Raw genomic sequence first — 18,129 nt, 5'->3', positions numbered from 1 at the left:
AATGAGAATTGCTGCGTAGCTGCTACAATCCTTGCTATGGATAAACAAATTTTACAGGCTTCACAGTGAAGTACTCTAGAATGTTCAACTCCGATTTTGTACACCATTTATTGATGACAAAAGCACGCACACCAATGTCTCGTTCATATTTTCCCAGTGATGAGCTGCCATTAAAACATTTTTAGGCCTGTTGGCTACAATATTGCCACCTAATACATATTTCGTGTGTTGTGTGTATGTTACTGGTACGACGAGCTGCATGTTCAATGATGTTTCCCGACGGGAACTACTACAGGGACACTGAACACAGTCGCTACTATACACACGTGACACATCCTGTGTATTTAGTTGACAGGCACACATAAAAGTGCATACACGTTCTAAGATGTCCAAAGACGATTCTGTAAACCATTTATTAACGACAAAGGTACGCACACCAATGACTCGTTCATATGTTCCCAGTGATGAGCTGGCATTAAAAAATTGTTAGGCCTGTTGGCTACAACATTAGCACATTGCCTAATACACATTTCGTGTGTTGTTACTGGTACGACAAGCTGCATGTTTGATGATGTTTCCAGACTGGAACTACTACAGGGACGCTGAAGTCGCTACTGCACACACGTGACACACATCCTGTGCTTTTAGTTCACAGAAACACACAAAAGTGCATACACATTCTAAAATGTACAAAGACGATTCTGTACACCATTTGTTAACGACAAAGGTACGCACACCAATGACTCGTTCATATGTTCCCACTGATGAGCTGGCGTTAAAAAATTGTTAGGCCTGTTGGCTACAACATTGCCTAATACATATTTCATGTGTTGTGTGTATGTTACTGGTACGACAAGCTGCACATTCGATGATGTTTCCCGACGGGAACTACTACAGGGACACTGAACACAGTTGCTACTGCACACACACGGCACACATCCTGTGCATTTAGTTCACAGGCACACACAAAAGCGCATACGCATATACCTAACTAGTCGCAGGGCATTTGACAACTGTCAGCAGTGGCGAGAACAACAGACACAAACTCATTCAGTATGCTGTCGTTGATGGACCTGAGGAACTTGGTGAACTTCGTGTCACACAGCATGGGCAAGGGAACGACCTCCAGTACCGTCGAAGCGGCATCAACTTCCACGGCCGTGATTCTCGCAAAGTACTCGAGCAGGGTATCCGCGCAATCGAGGTCGACGTCCGAGAACGTCCACAGGGGCCATGTTCCGGGGACGTCCGAAAATGTCACCGTCGTGGTCTTGAAGAGACTGGCGAGGAGATAGAGCATGCCGGCCGAAAACCGGCTCAGCGTCTCTCGGAACCTAACGGACAGCTGCGTCCCGAACTCCAGCTGGGACGCCGCATTCGCAATGTCCGTGGCCGACCTCACGTTGTCCTTGCCGCATTCCACAAGAGACACGTTTGAGGTATCCAGTCTCTCGACCAGGTCATTGGCAGAGTCGATGGAGTCGGAGAGCCCTAGCATCAGAGCCATGTCGAGCAACGCAGATGAGCAGAACTTGGAGAGACCCGGAACTTTCCCGTACCTCCGACCGGTGCGGATCCAAGACACACGTGGAGCAATCCTGTCTGACAGCGCTCTGTGGAAGGTTGGTTTGTGGGAGACATTTGCGAGGGGGATGGTGTCGAGCATTTTCTTCAGTTCATCAACGTGCTTCTTCCACCAGTCGCTGTGGCCATTTCGCTCACTAAAGCTAGCTACGTTCCAGCCGCGGCATCGTAACAGGAACGAGCTTCCGCCCTGTAACAGAGGCAGGGGCGGCTGGCTGACATGTTTGCATTCGTACCGCTCAACGTAGAGCGATGCCACCGTGTCCTTCACACTCTGCAGTCTCAGACAGCTAGGTTGGTCCATGTCGTTTTGAAACCAGTGGATATTCTCGCGGATGGTGCGCTCCTGGAGCTCCTTGAAGTAGCGCGCGCACTCTTCGACCTGGCTCACGAAGTCGGCCGGCAGGTCTTCGACGTTGGACACGCAGAAGGCCCGCCTCTGCGCGACCAGTTTCGTCAGGGCAGCCACGTGATCGGCCGCGAGCGCCTCCTTGCGGAAGGACTTGCAGACGACGTACACCTCGGAGTTGCCGGGCTTGCTGCACGCGGGCTTCTTGACGTGCACCTGCCGAAAGACGCAGTTGAGCAGGTACAGCAGCGTGACGGACGGCCGCTCGAAGAAGGTGAACATCTTCAGGACGAGGTCACCGCCTTCGGCGAGCAGCTTGAGCGCCGCCACGACTTCCGCGGCGTGCAACGGTGCCACGGTCCCCTCCTGTTCCGCGGGGTCGTCCTGACAGTCGACGCTGCCGTCGGCCGTGACCAGGTGGAAGCCGCCGGCGTCGCCGCCTCCTTCGGAGGACGTCTCGAGGAAGCGCTCAACCTTGAACTCGGGCGACATCACGTCCCCCGTCTGGTCCTGGCCGAAGTACCACCGGTCGAGCGTCATGAAGATGAGGCGGTCGTCGGTGACGGTCGACTTGAAGTCGTTGCCCTCGTAGTACGGGTTCAACGTGTTGGCGAACCACGTCCAGCTGTCGCTTCCGCCGCGGTCTTCCTCGTCGACGTCGGCAGCCGCCGAGCGCAGGTAATGCTGCAGGGCGAGTATGAACGCGCCGGGCGCCTCGCACAGGTGGAAGGAGCGTAGCGGGACGGCGCCCGCGAGGTCGTAGTCGTGGAGGAGCTGGAAGAACTTGCACCACGCCTGCGTGAGCAGCTCGGGCGCGGCGCTCTGGCGTACGCGGTTCATCACGTTCCCGGCGCGGTTGGTCCACGTCGTGTGCCGTCGCCAGGCTATGGGCTCCATGTCGTTCAGCAGGCTCTTGGTGGTGTTCAGGTCGGCCTTCATTCGCTGCAGATTCGGCAGCGACCAGTTGGCGTCCGCGTCGGCGCAGATGCGCTTCGGGTCGGGCGGTCGCCATGCAGACGAAGCTTGGAAAGTGAACTGCCGGTCAAAAAGCTGAGCGGCTTCTTCGTAGACGGTCATTGCTCGCTCTTGGGGCGTCGAGCGGTTGGTGCCGACCTCGGTGCAGTGGGCTACATTGAAACCTTTAAAGCTTGGCGGAATTAAACGATAGTTTATAGCGATTTACGTCTCCCGTATCGAGTAGCCTCACGACCTTCAAGCACGCCATAAACAATATCAGCTTCTTATCGATTGAGCCAAGCCGCATGCAGTAATGTTTTCATCAGAACATTAACTGAAAGTATAGCTTTTGTATGCTCCTAGCTTAAATAAGTACGGTTGAAATTACTTTACTTGTTGGTCAAGTACATAGCGTCTGCTCTCCCAGGTTAGAAATGATGCGGATACGATTGTGCGTCTAGTGTGCCAACGGCTTCAACGAAATTTTGAAGTTTTTTTTTTTTTTTTTTATTATCTCGCATGTGTAACACATATTTACTTGTTTCAATCCATACTTATAGACACTTTTTATTATTTTTTTTTTACTGAGCTCACTTTTTTGTATGCCCCTATTTGTTTGCTCGGGGCGGGAGATTTAAAGCTGAACGAGCTGAACGCGCAGCATTTCCATTTACTTGATTTAAGCGAGAACGTATACATTACACAGGAGCGATTACAGTAGGGATATAGAGGAATGAATACGAATAGTCTAAGCAAATCGTCAACGATAGCTTGCACCATTTAAAGCCTATCTTGGCGGACACACTAGCTCGGGATGCATGTGAAACGCAGAAATGCTCATATGACACAACCGCTGGACAGATTTCAGTAATATTTGTTGCATTTGAGAGATAAGTGATATTATAGTGAGTCCTTGGCTGCGCTTGTGCAGTCGAGGACGGCAGAAAACTAAGTGGGGTGATGAAGTTCGGAAATTTGCAGGCGCAAGTTGGAATCAGCTAGCGCAAGACAGGGGTAATTGGAGGTCGCAGGGAGAGGCCTTAGTCCTGCAGTGGACATAAATTAGACCATTGTCTAGTACACTCTAACATAAATACAAACTCATGATGATGATGATAGTGAGTCCGGGAGCAGATTTTTTATTGAGCTTTTACCGAAAATTCCCCAAAAATTTGAGCTCGAAGTTTACAAATTCGTAACTCCGCGCCAAAAAACAAGTATGGTAGTTCTGTGAACTGCATCTGTTAGAGCCGCTAAAGCAAGAAGGTCAAGTTTTAGTATATAACCTCCTTGCTCTAAAGCGGACCTATTCGAAATATGAATTTGCACTTTACGTCAAGCTGTTACAATCTTTACGATGGTTTTGCAAGTTAATAGGTGCAGCTTTACACAATTGAGATGTCATTATCTAGCTATTCTGATTTACAACGTTGAAAACTTGGTACCAGAGTTTTTTTTTTTTTTTTTGTTATTCAGCTGCACAAATTTCGACAATTCGTGCAAAAAATTTCATGGCCCAAATAAAGAATCTGCTTCCCGCAGTCACTAGATTTTAAAATTTCCCTTTAAGCGTGCACTTTAACGCAACTTTTAGCTTTATATCCGTGACAGTTTTCTTCGTTGCTGAAATGGTTTCCATCGAAGTTGACCCGCCGTTGTGGCGCAGTACCTTTGGCGCGTTCAACTGCAGAGAACGAGGTCGCGGGTTCGTTTACCGACTGCCACGGTTGCATTTCGATGGGGGCGAAGTGTAACAACATCCGTGTAGCAAGTTGAACCCGGATATATCGAACCCACATATAACGAATTGTGTATAACGAACAGCAGTAAAATCTCCTTGAAAATGTTTGTATACAATTTTTATTTGATATATCGAATTACCTATATATCGAACTTTTTTTTGTGATCCCCTTCAAATTCGATATATTCGGATTCGACTGTATAGTACTTCGATTCAGGTGTTTGTTTAGGAACCGCAGGTGGTCGAAATCCGGAGCCCTAGCTCCACCATTGTCTCTTATGGCTCCAGTGTTGCTGCTTTGTAACATAAACAGCATGAAGCAATCTTGATGTTTGTCAAAGACAAAGATATATGTCCACCTAACGAAACGTAGGCTAGCCTTCCCGAGGCACTTTATCCCTGTTTGTCGCAAACTGTACTTACCATGTCATTCCTTCTTGCGAACTATAAACCTGGTGTAACCTACAGTTGCGTCGGGACATTTGAAAGCATATGTGATAGCGGCTGTATGACACTTTCTAACACTCCAATAAGCATGTTGTTTAGAAAAGGTACCACACTGTGCTACTCCAGCTGTTGGCCGCCTTCTTGATTTTAGCTTTTCTAAACAACATGCTTAATGGAGCGTTAGAAAGTGTCATACGCCCGCTATCACATATGCTTTCAAGTGTCCCGACGCAACTGTAGGTTACTCCAGGTTTATAGTTCGCAAGAAGGAATGACATGGTAAGTACAGTTTGCGACAAACTTGTCACGTTCCTGGCCTAATAATTAAGAACGTCGCCAATAAATTCTGGACCCTCGTTTTTTCCTCCCTATGCTCATGGGATGATACGACGTTTTTAGTTGTTTCTCCGCTGTCCTCGGTGAACTAAACAAGGTACCTTGTTTATATTTGCAGAAAATATGGGTCACGTTATGGGTAATGTGTAGGCAAAGTTCAAATGGTACGGACTAGTTACTGCCTTTGCAGTAATTTATCTATGCAAGCGATAAGGAGCTTTAAAAGTGTGAGTTTAACGAACAACGCCGATGTTATGCCGCTGCTCTGGGAGAACTGTGAACTCAACAGAGATCAAATTTAGGCGCTAATCGAAGTGTGTGTGTGTGAAGGGGGCTCTGTGGTCAGTGTTCTGGCAAGGGAAATACGAATCCTTAATAAAACTCAAACATTAGTGCCCAGGAGTGTAAGATGACGATGTCGCTTCCACTTCTTACGGGTGTGACGTCATACTTTAGTTTTTCTTGACAGGATTATAAGTTGTCTCTTGAAACTCTGATGGCTGAGGTTGCAGCATGTCGCCTATTTCTAGACGTATGAGCTTCAATAGAAGCTTTGCTACCAATTTACAGATATACCTTGTTAGTAATGGCTACCCGTCCGGCCTGACCCGGACCTAATGCCACCATGTCAGGCGATGACGCAATTTCATTCTTTGCATCCGAAAGTCTGCGGCAAACCTCGAGAAGAAAAATACCGCATGTGTGCTAATTAACAATGAGCAAAAAGTACACCATGAATGCAATTCGCTTTATAATTCACACTTGACAGCACAACACTCAGCAATCATAACGATATAGCCTATAGCATCATAAGCTGGCGGGAAATTCGCATTTTCCTGGACAGTCACCGATTAGACGCAAAGAACGCTAACATGCTGGGTCATAAGTTCGTGTTAATCTCACATTACGCAATAAAACAACTTAACAATACAAGCTGAATAGATGCTACGTGGTCTACCGTGTAAGGTTTGCGCAAAACAAAATAGTTCTCAGCAATGGTTTCACGCCAAGTCAATACGAGCCCGTATTCCTCTAACAGCGACGCGTTCACGGTGACAGCGCCTGCCATACATGGTCACGCAGAGCCGGATATCTGTGGCGATGCGGCGTGAACGTGAGGGGACAAACTTCCTTCAGGGAGCGTCGGATGTTATGGGTATTGTGAAAGCCAACGGCACGCAAGACCAGGAGCTTAGGACGGCTACGTGGAAATTTGTTCACTGCGATCCGTAACGTCGTGTCTTGCCCCGTTTCAAACCACCCTGGCTAACCATTTACCGCAACCTCACCGACCGCTGATCACTTCCTCTCACTACCAATCGTACCGACGTGTAACGTACGACGTCTTCCAGCAAGCCCACTGGGCACCTAATTACAATGTACATCGCGAGTATCGATCACTCTGCCCCCACTTTCACTAACCAGGCGCTTGCTATATAAGTACGCCCACAAGCATTGCCTACCTGTGTCCTTAGTACCACTACACCCTCTACAGCACCTATCGCACTACCCAAACCAACGCCCATTGCCGGGCCTACCACAACATCAACCGTCACGCTATAGACTACGTGTAACCACCACGAGAGGCGCCTCACTATGCCTACCACCGTCCTCACCGCTACGCCCTCTAAAGCAAACCTACCACTTCGCCCACCGTCCGCGTCGACCGCGACGCCTACCACCGCGTGATACAGTCCTGCACGTCCGGTGCGGATACGTAACTCCGGTTGAGGAAGCCGCGAATGTTCTCGAGAAACTGAGTCCTTTCGTTGGTGCCGTTGATGTTGAAGTGGGGGCACTTCTGGCTGTTCCTGAAGCGGGTGTACCTCCACACGTCGAACTCCACGTCGTACGCGGACACGGTGAAGTTTACCCGCAGGAAGATCCGCTTCGCGGTGCAAATCTGCGGAGAGAGAAAGTTGCAGTTTCGACCGAAAGGCGAAGCATCGATTGCTATAGGAAATCAGTAGGCAGCTATACGAAGTAAGGATAGTTAGTTTTAGCGGCCGTATAAGCTTGTAAACACAGGCATACCAACAAAATTGACAAGCATATGGTGTCACGCGCGCACAAGCGAACGTGAAGACATCTCACTTGATGACCGCGGGAACTCGCTGTCAAAACGCTGGAGTGAGGAAGCGCGGTAGCAGAAGCGAGCGAGATGACCTTCGTGCTACCTCTCCCATCAACGCTTACTAAGCCGCGAAAACAGCGCACGGCGGACTTGGTCCCCATCGCAGATACTTTCAAAATATGGCGGGCACGCGCAGCAGCCGCCGCCGCAGTAGAACACGCATGGAGGTAAAAAATACTCCTCCATGAGAACACGTCCCCCTCTTCCCTCCTCTCCCTCTGGAGCAGGGTGTCGGAACGAAATGTTTTTCGTTCTGGTTTTAGTTTCGTTCCACTGAAAAAAGTTCCGTTCCGGTTCGGCTACGGCACGAAAAAAAAAAAAAAATGATCCGTAACGGTTCATAACGGTTTTGGTTCGCATGCAAAAATTTTCGAAGCAAAGTAACGATAAAAACATAGTATTTATTTTTTTCAATAATTTGAGAATGGCTTTCTCAATATTTATGTTGCTCAATATATTTCTTATTTTTCTCAATTTATTTGTCTATGGGCTCGGTAACCGTTTTGCGCGCAGTTTGATACGGTAGCGCGAATGTGAAGCGGCTGACGACAAGGGCTTCTTGCACTAATCGTCTCGTCCTCGGTGAGGTAGTCCTTGCTTCGCATTATTCGGGTTATTATGAATTATGAAATCTGAGATCATGGCCAGTGCCTTGAGTCAAGGCACTGAGCATGATCTCAGAAGCACCACGTCATCGAGTGTACTCGCCGATATGCGAGACCGCTGTTCCGATAAAACGAACATAAGGATAACATAAACGAACGATAAAGCTTCGGTAACAAAGCGCTGTACCCGTAGAAAACGAAACGATAAGCTCTTGAGAGCGCAAGCCCTGGGTTTTGCTACGACACCGATCTGCTAGTGCACCGAGCGGCAGGCTTAGACTAGTGGAGCACTCGACCGGCTATCGCTCGCACTATCGCTGCCTGAGATATACGCGCTTATGCGGACCCTGAGATACGCGCTAATTCTGACGATGCCTGACGTCGGTTGTTCCGGATTGCCGACTTTCTTCCAGAATCGAAAACCGATCAAAAATATTTAGTTTTCACTCCGAAACAAAATAATAAATAACGTTTCGGTTACGTTTTAGTTCCGGTCCAAAATATCGTTTTTCGTTTTTGTTTTCCTTCCGTTCCGACACACTGCTCCGGAGCCTTGCGCGCGACGCAAGACTGCGCGCTTCCTCTTCACTCTCCTCCCAGGGCCTGCTCGGTCGGGGTGGTTCGGGATGATGTGGCTCGGGATGATTATTTCCGCCAACGACGCCGGCGAAGCCACGCCGACACTGACACCAAGACCGACGCCGACGCCGGATTTTCTGCGACACGGGGCCCTTACGCTGTCGCGTTAAAATACTTTGGCGCACCTAAAGCACCCTTTAATCTGCACGTGCCAAAGAATCTGATCATCTTATTAATTGTTGTCCCCCCACCCTCTCATTTAATTCCGGACCTAACTAACTAACTAACTAACTAACTAACTAACTAACTAACTAACTAACTAACTAACTAACTAACTAACTAACTAACTAACTAACTAACTAACTAACTAACTGACTACTGACTAACTGACTAACTGACTAACTAACGAACTAACGAACTAGAAAATATACGGTGTCCTACCTTTATTCTCATGCCTGTCAGGGGGTCGAACACTAGCGTGCGTCCAAGGCGTTTGTCGTAGCCGATCCTCACGAAGTAGGTAGGGTCGTACCTCGAATTGTTGCGAATTGTCCAGGACACGTTGCAGGCCTTTGGGTCCGGTGACAGAGACGTGGAAGAATGTTAAGCACTTGTAAGCATTTGAATTAGCCGCTCAGCGTAAGGGGGCAATTGAGCAGCGTAACGTTAAAAAATGACCGCAGTTGTCATAATCATATTTCGCTTGTAAGAAGATTGATCTCGGACCCAATTGGCGATTTCGCTATTGAAATACTCGTAAAAGGCACAAATGCTTTTCTGCGAGGACCACTGGACCGATTTCAACTAAATTTGCTGCATATCAGAGAGAAAGTTAAACTTTAAGAACTGCATGTATGAAGCAAAATTTTGATTTAGGACCACGCTTTATTTATACAAATTGCCGAAAATCGGTAAGTTAAAAGAAAAAAAAGAAAACCACAGAAGCACAAGGTTTACAAGTACGTAATTCTGTAGCAAAAACAGATATTGCATCTTGGTGAACTGAGCCTGTTAAAGCATCTCAAGCGGACCAACGTGACATATGAATAGTTTATAACTTACGTGATATTGATACAATGCCTTACGAGGGGTCTGCGAAAGTTCTACTAACAACTTAGTGGTTGTATATTTGAGGGTGGTGTATGACATATCAAGTCTGTTCGTTTTAGATGTCTCATTTGGTGCAGTTAGTGTAACAGTGATATCGTTATTGCTTGTGGAGTTAGAGATGCAAAACGTGGTACTCAAGTTTTGTTTTTAATTCGCAATTTTCAAGAATTTTGACATATCAAAATAATTGACGACTTAAATTAAAAATGTCTGCTTAAGACAGTTCCTAGATTCTGACGGTTTGATTTATAAGCAGCAAGATCTCATTTAAATCGGTGCAGCGGCGACCGAGAAAAAATGACTTCTCCCTTCTCGTGTGTTTGAAAAGAAGCTCGCTTCATCTTTAGGGGTCCTTCGAGAGCACTGCCTCCTATCGTCCTGCGCCATCAGAAATTACGCAGAAAGCAGGAGCGATGACCACATTTGAGACGTAAAATTTAGGAAGTAACGAAGACCAGAGAACAAATAGAGAAAGAAAAGGAAAGATCGGCAATGCAAAGCAATGAAAGTGATAGTTTTTGCAATTCTAAAGACCAGAACGTAAAACTATTGCAATCTCTTTTTATTCCAAATCCGCCATTAGCCCTCCGAGGTAGGTGAAAATGGCTAACACTCCGCCCAAATGGGCGCGGCGCCCGCCCACCTGGGCTTGGTTCGAGTCATTTTGACCTATCACATAAGGCTAATAACGAACTTGAAATAAGTGCACATTGGAACAGTTTTACGTTCTGTCAGCGCAGGAGCTTCAGAACCTTCAATCATTTTTTTCCTGCTTCTATTTCATGTCTTAGCATTATCCTGCTTACTTTTCTACAAGAAACTGGCTTGGCTTCGCGTTTGTGAGAGACTTGGCAAGGGACGAAACATTTTCGTGCTTTGACTTTTTTTTTCTTGTATTTTTACATCCTTCTGTAATTAGTGCGACCTGCTTATTTAATTTCTCTGTTCCTGCGTGTGTGTTCTATTCCTACTTGCTCCCTGTATGCCTTGCCTTACTTTCGTCTTTGCGGCCTGTCATCTATAGCTGTTTCTTTCTTCTTTTACTTCCCTTCTTATCTCCAACTCCCTTTTCTATCGCCTCGTTCCTAAGGAGTAGGCAGGCTTTGTGCCCCTCTCGGTGGCAGTTGCCAGCCTGCTCCTTCCTTATTTCCCTTTCTCTGTGTGCGTATGTTGTGTTTTCTTGTCAAATAACAATGATATTTCACTTGCTTTCTTCCTACATATTTACACTTCCAGCGCTGCTTTGTATGCCCGCACGTTATTCGACCTCGGCACGCAAGTGTAGAAAAAAGTAGGAACAACTACGTAGTGATGTGCCACTGTGCTGATATGCCTACAAACCTTCCACCATGCCACTAGCCATAAGAGCGACGCTTTACGAAAGCTCTGCATACACCGCAATAGCCATGCGCCATTGCAGTGTATGTCCCTGCTGATGAATGTGACTTCTGACTTTTTCTTGCTCTGTGTCAGATGAGTATTGACAGGTGCTCGGGACCAGATACGCTGCTTTTAGTCCCAGGATACTGGGCATAGGCAGTCCGAAATAAATTCAAGGAAATTAAAAGCGAATTGAAATTTATACTCGGTGTGCTATAGTTATCATTTCGTCTGTTAAATTTATAGCTTACCAGATGGCTGACTACCTTCTGTCACCCGTTCGCACGCCTTTACCCATGGTACCCGTAACATTGTGTATATGTGTATCACATATGTCGTCGAATAAATAAATAAATAGGTAAACAGACAAACAAAAGAAACAACTAACTAACTAACTAACTAACTAACTAACTAACTAACTAACTAACTAACTAACTAACTAACTAACTAACTAACTAACTAACTAACTAACTAACTAACTAACTAACTAACTAACTAACTAACTAACTAACTAAATATATAAATAAATAAGTACAATCTCGGATGCAAACTTCGTCTGCGACGTGACGTCCGCAGGAAGAACAACAACCTGTTTATCTGCATCGACGTAGTATTTGTCGCCGCTGACGACTTATTTTAAAGATCGAGTGAGTGGGAGAGCTCACTTTGCCGGGGCTGATGTCCGGAGGGACCCCCGGGTCCACGCACGGGTTGAACAGCCCGAAGTTGCCGATGGCCATGACATTGGGGTCAGGCTGGCGCGGCCGATACCAGCGCGCCTTCATCGTGAACGAGAAGGACAGCGCGGACAGAATGCCCCGGTCCCATATCATCTGAAGCAGCCTGCCAGAGTCGTTCTGGTCGACGAGGCAGAGACGAAGAGAAAAATCGACGGGTTTCTTTAATGTAAAGAACGGGTTCGAAATATACAGTGCAAAGGGCGAGGAATAGTTTAAATCATCCAATGTACTGCACGTACACAATGTAGTCACGTATTAGATTTGCTTCATCAATATACCAAGTATTTATTGGTAACCCAGCTGAGCCTAATGTCATAACGATACGTCGGGTTGGTGGAAGGAAGCACTCCCAGTGTATATTCGTCAGTCACTTCGCACCAACGAGTACACGTCACGCCTTCGTTGCTTTTGCTACAATAAAGACTAATCACGGTCGCCAAACTTTAGCATTCACAGTTTTTACAATTTGGAACCAGCTTACTAATATACTCAGAGCTTCCGCCAGCTATTCACTCATTCATGAAGAATACAAATATTTTAATTCATAATATGTAGTTTGCTTTGTTTCCAAAGCAAGCATAATTAACACAAAAAACACGTCGTTACCATCCAGTATGTGATGTGTTGCTGTATTAAATATTCATGCATGTCCGTGGTCTTATTTGTATGAATAATTGTTCAGAATTAAAGACATTCTTGTTTCACACAATCGTCACTGAAATTTTTATATGCCGCTGGGATTGCTCGGTACCCTTTAAATTTTTTTTTGCCGCGGATATTGTCTAAGTGCATAGTGCATACTGTTTACGCACGTTTACAATAAACTTCGAACTTCAGAGAGAGAGAGAGAGAGAGAGAAGCTAGATAACTCAAAGTGTACTAAGAAGATGGACACTTCAATTAGATGTCCTAACAAGAAAAAAAAAAAAGGGGGGGGGGGGGGGTCAGCCAAGCGTCCACGCTAAAGAAGACAAGGTCTACGTACGTGGTAATTCAAATTATTCGATAATTAAATGTCCATTGCGTATCTCTGTCGTCTGTCTCCTCTTCATGTTCATTAGACACTCATTTCGTATCTTGTTTGTATCGTAATTCACGCTAAATTACGTGGGCCTTGTCTTCTTTAGCGTCGACACTTGGTTGACCATTTCTTTTTTTGACCAAGAGGCTAGGTGGTCTGATCCGGCAGACAGTGCTGTCTATGGTGTAGTATGGTTAATTTTCAACTTAAGTGGCGCAAATTACCCGCACCATTAATTTTGCCCACTCTGTGACTAATTCTCTCTTTTTAATTGTCTTGTTGAGACCTACATCTCGATAACTTTAGCGACTCACAATGACGCTCTGGATGTGCGAAAGGGCCGTTTTTTTTTTTGGGGGGGGGGGGGGGGGGAGTGGTTATAAGATAGCCATATCCCGGATACGCTAAACCCATGTGAAGTCATCAAGTAAGATCTTGTCTTCAATAACAAGGGTCAGGCGAAAGCTTCAGCCCGCTCCCGGCGTCTGGACAAGCGGATTTGTGGTCCTAGTGGTGAAACAGAAGACGACATTGATTGAGGAATTGACTTTCGTCTTGCAGAAGGCACGTGCTCTTGCTGAGACAACGGAGATACCGTTCGCGGAATATCGGAATACTGGTGACCTCGACGTAAGCAGCAGTATTATCAACGCCATTTGATGACGTATAGTTTAAACAAAAGGTACAAAACTATCCAACAACACGGTCTTCAATGCATGTAAAGTGATGCATACGTTTACCTAAGAAACATTGACGATTAACAGATGAAAAAAAAAAAAAACAGACATAGAAGCAAGAACAGGTACGATTAACAGGAGAATTCCACTCTCGACGGGTTGACCAGGCCACTTGTGAACGACTGATCGGCAACGTTGTTTATATTAATGTGCCTGCCGCAATAAAGAAGCATACATTCGTGCTGTCGTCTGTCTTGTATTGGTGCTTTGCTCGTGCCTCGCTCATTTCTCATCGTACCTACAAAACTTTGTACTTTGCATGGACTTTTCCTAGATGAACCGGATGCGGGGTAAGCTTTTGCAACGCGAGTTCTTGGCAAGTCTATGGTTTCTGGGATGACTTACCAGAATGAACGGAGCGTGGGAAGTCTACAAAACTGAGAAGACAGTGTGCAGTTAACTTTCGGGTTACGCTCTGAATCGTCGCCACTCAGCTGTAGGGGTAAAGGCCAACAGCAATTAACTACGCGAGAGTTCTACTTGGAGGCTTAAAATGACACAATAGCTAAACCGAAAGAGTGGTTATCTAAAAGTCCATCGTCGTTTTCTGTGTGCCAGTATATCTCTTTGTTGCGCACTAAATTGCCGCTGAAGGTGCCACTACTGCTCCTCAAATAGAACCGCCCGCCCCAAAACGAATGCGCGTGTACATAAAGGAGTTATAGTTGTTGTGATTGTTGTAAGTTATCGTAACAAAATGAACTTATTTTGATGTCACCGCGTAAGCTATTTCAAAATTTTGTGACGTGAAATGGAGCCGTATAAACTTTCCGATAATTTGAGCGTGCTATAGGAGAAGCAGCGAGTTGTTTGGAAGTGCGAATGTCGTTCAAACGGGGCAATGTCACGGTCGTCCAACTATTCTCCGTCAATCGCTGCCCCCGTCCATCCGACAGCGACTGCCATGTGTGACGTCAGGCGCCGTTGCGATGTCAGAGGCTAGGCTAACGCGTTATGTTTCTGTCGGACGCTCTCAGCGCTGCTGTTCCGGAATGCGTCTTCCGGTGTTGTTTCTATACACCCATATAAGACGTCTACCCCACTGCGCTAAACATTTGCTATTGCAAAATGCACGAAATATCACTTACCACGGACTGAAAGTAGCGCTCCGTTACGTTTGCGGGGAAACTGTATACGGAGGTAGGCATTATGCGACACTCCGGCAGGGTGTGATCGTTGATGGAGACGTGGCTTATGGCAATGAATATGTGCGGAGTGAAGAAGCGCCTGCCAAGAAAGCACCAAAACAGAATACAGCGTCACGTATTACCGGACAGTTCATATAACCTGCTCAGACCCAACAAAATCGCAGTGACACAACGCCTTTTAAAGTCAATTCTTATCGTTAACCAGTCTGTTGCAATTCTCAAGAAAGTACTTGCTTCATCAGATTGCATAGACAGATGCTCGCATCAGAACCTCCACATATGTAGATAGTGTCAATTTTCTTGAGTTCGTTCAGATAAAATCGTGTTCTGTTTTACTAAACGTATAGATTGCTTGGCAGATCCTCACCTTCACTTTTCATTCTGCATTGCCGCGTCATCTGGTGGCATTTGAAATGCGCAACACGTTCATTTCTCGTTGTCGGCGACGATGCACCAGTACGTCTTAGAGTATCAATTTTTCTCGAAAAACCAGTGGCAATAAAATTATTACACAATTGACATATGGTGTCGCCTGCATCTAGTTTAGGTTGCAGCAGGTTATTTTAGCTTACCATTCCTGGTTTAACTTTGAAAATGATGAAAGCCGTCGTCCAACAGGGGTGGACACAGAGTCTGAAGAGGTACCGACAATACCGAAACAATATACTGTCAGATCGGCGTGCTCGAGCTGGTATGGTTGAATAACTTAGAATATACTAGCGTTAAAAGACGTAATCGGGAAAAAAAATTGCAGCCAAAATTACCGTTGAGTGCTAAGCAATGCGAATCATTGTTGATTGGTAGTAGAGGGCTCTCACGTACGTACCGTGGTAATTTTCTGAAGCGAAACGTACAACACAGGTTGTGAAGATGAAATGATTATATTAATTGCATTGTTGAGATGATGACTACGTACAATTTTACAATTTCATATGTAGTTCGATCATTTACAATTATACATATGTACATCACTTGACATATTTACTCAATTTCCATCGGTTCACTGATTATGGTTTCGACCATGCCTTGACCCGCGGCATCACTGGCGGTTTCACTGGTGGATTCACCGGTTAGGGAGGAGCAAGCCATATGTACGTCATTGCTGACGTCAATGTGCACTTGTGCAGGAACTCAGGTACACCATGCCTAGAACCCAAGAGTGGATGTGTCAAGCGGTAAGTGATTGCACATTGTTTCATCGGCGCTCTACCGAGTCTGAAGGTCAGATTGAGCGCTATCTGGGCGTTCATGGGTAACGGCTGTGCGCTCCAAATGCAGTACTAGGCCACTGTTTGAGACACTTTGTTAGGCGGTACTGCCATCGGAATGGGCCCTCGAAAACGGTCAGATAACCGACAGGCCGGAAGAAACAAATGTTCATTTGACAAGATTTTTTTCGCATTAAAAGAAGAATCGTACGATGCGAGCGCTTGCACGTATTGTCCTTTCTTTCGTCTATATATGTCGTTTCGCACTTATATTCCTATAACCATAATTCTTCAAAAAAGTTTAGTGATAACGGAGACAAAAGCAAATTCATCAAGATCCTCCATTTAATTTGGTCTATATGGAAATCAATAGACCTCTTGCATAACGTCGACAATCCTGTGCCCACATTGGCTTTATGCGAGCATCGTGAAGGGTTGACGTGCGGGTGAACGCAGGACGTGCGCAGGAATTTCTTTGTGTTAACGCATAAAAAAAAAAGAACGGGTTTATATATATTCTGCGGAGTACTTTTCGAATACACCGGCGGACGCCGTTCACTCACTCCATTAGATCCAGTAGTTCAGGCCACTGACTCTCGGGCAACGGGATGCCCAGTGCGGTGGAAGGCTGGATGGTCGTGAAGTTGGGCTTTAGGTGCCAGTACGCGTCGAAGGTCTGCACAGTGCGCAACGGGGCAACAGCTCTTATTTCTAATAAAGCCTGCTTAGCTCGTTCATTGCTCACGCTATATCACGTTGGTCTCCTTCATTTATTCATTCATGAAACTTTATTTGCTAAAGGAAGTCGAAGTCGATGTGGTCTGAGCCCTCAGTCCAGGGCTCCGCTGGCCTTTGGTGCCCGCGGACCAGTTGGATGATGACTACAGTTGCGCTCCTGGATCCGAGCTGACGAGTAGTACCTCCCACTTGCTCCTCATTAAGGGTGTAGATGTGTAGGTGTTTGCCTACCTCGACGGGTTTGTTGGGACAATCCCATGAGACATGAAACAGAGCAGGCTTTCCACCACACCAAGGGCACTGGCACTTGCATGTCTCGCGGAGACATTTCGGTGAGTAAGTTAAGATTAGGGAATACGATTGGCTTACACTTCACGGAGGTCGTTTACTTGCGTACTGTTGAGTGACTTGTGACTCGATTCAGCATTCCTTACTATTACACTTCGACTCTGGAAACCTCGGAATAATTGAGACCTGGTTGGTGCAGGTGCATTTTGAAAGATGAGAAACGGCGCACAATAGACGGAGTACACCGAAAAAAAAAAAAAAAAAAAACAACATGGTCGCTGACTCGCCACTGAATTCTTATTGGGAAAGCATTGAGTATATGCACACGAACAATACGAGTGCGCCAGGCGATGCGAAAAACAAGCAAAAGAAGTCTAGCCCATTATTCATCCTATCAAGGTATACAAAACCTCAGCGGAAACCTAAACGGCAGTTCGTATATATAGCCTCTCCTGGATTAATCGACGGGGCGTAACTGCCCGAGTCTGCCCAATGGGCCGTGAGGCACGCTGTGGTGGAGGGCTCCGGAATACTTTTGACTACCCGAGGTAGGAGAGACATTTGGTCACTTTGAACTGGTATATAGCAATCCTTCCGGAAATTTCCTTTTATGCCTTTCGCAAGGAAGGGCTTGGTCAGTGGTAATAAAATAAACGTGTCGAAAAAAACCACAGTGCCGAAAGGTCCTTGTGACGTCAAGAACTCCGAGGCGTTCTCTCGCATTTGGGTACGCTTTCGTTCAGGAGAAGCTTTAGAAACTTGCTAAGTAAAGTCCTACCATGCAATGCCATGCCTGCTTGCTTATCGACAAGATGGTTAGCCAGACTCGAGCAAACGCTGTCAAAGTCAGTGACGTACGTCACGGATAGGTGGTGCGGGAAGATCAGTGTGGGGGCGCCACCCGTCCTTTAGGTTTGCCTCATTTGATGGTGATGTTGATGAAGATGATTTCTTGGCATTCCCTCTGATACGCGGCGGTGACAGATAGTCACCTATAGCCTACTTGAGTTAGTCAGGTATGTAATTG

The 18,129-nt window shown here is 46.2% G+C and overlaps 1 protein-coding gene across 1 annotated transcript; it reads right to left on the bottom strand.

Annotated features, from left to right (window-relative positions):
- Positions 1-394: 394 nt before the first annotated feature.
- LOC119453239 (cap-specific mRNA (nucleoside-2'-O-)-methyltransferase 2) lies at positions 395-3,321 on the bottom strand. The gene has a single exon (XM_049667649.1). The coding sequence runs from the start codon at positions 3,008-3,010 to the stop codon at positions 992-994; it is 2,019 nt and encodes a 672-aa protein (XP_049523606.1). The 5' UTR covers positions 3,011-3,321; the 3' UTR covers positions 395-991.
- Between the last annotated feature and the right edge of the window lie 14,808 nt (positions 3,322-18,129).

Source organism: Dermacentor silvarum, chromosome 5, assembly GCF_013339745.2.
Source record: "Dermacentor silvarum isolate Dsil-2018 chromosome 5, BIME_Dsil_1.4, whole genome shotgun sequence".
In the NCBI taxonomy this organism is placed as follows: Eukaryota; Metazoa; Arthropoda; class Arachnida; order Ixodida; family Ixodidae; genus Dermacentor; species Dermacentor silvarum.
The sequence above is the reverse complement of the archived record's forward strand: the minus strand, read 5'-3'. Positions and strand labels throughout refer to the sequence as shown.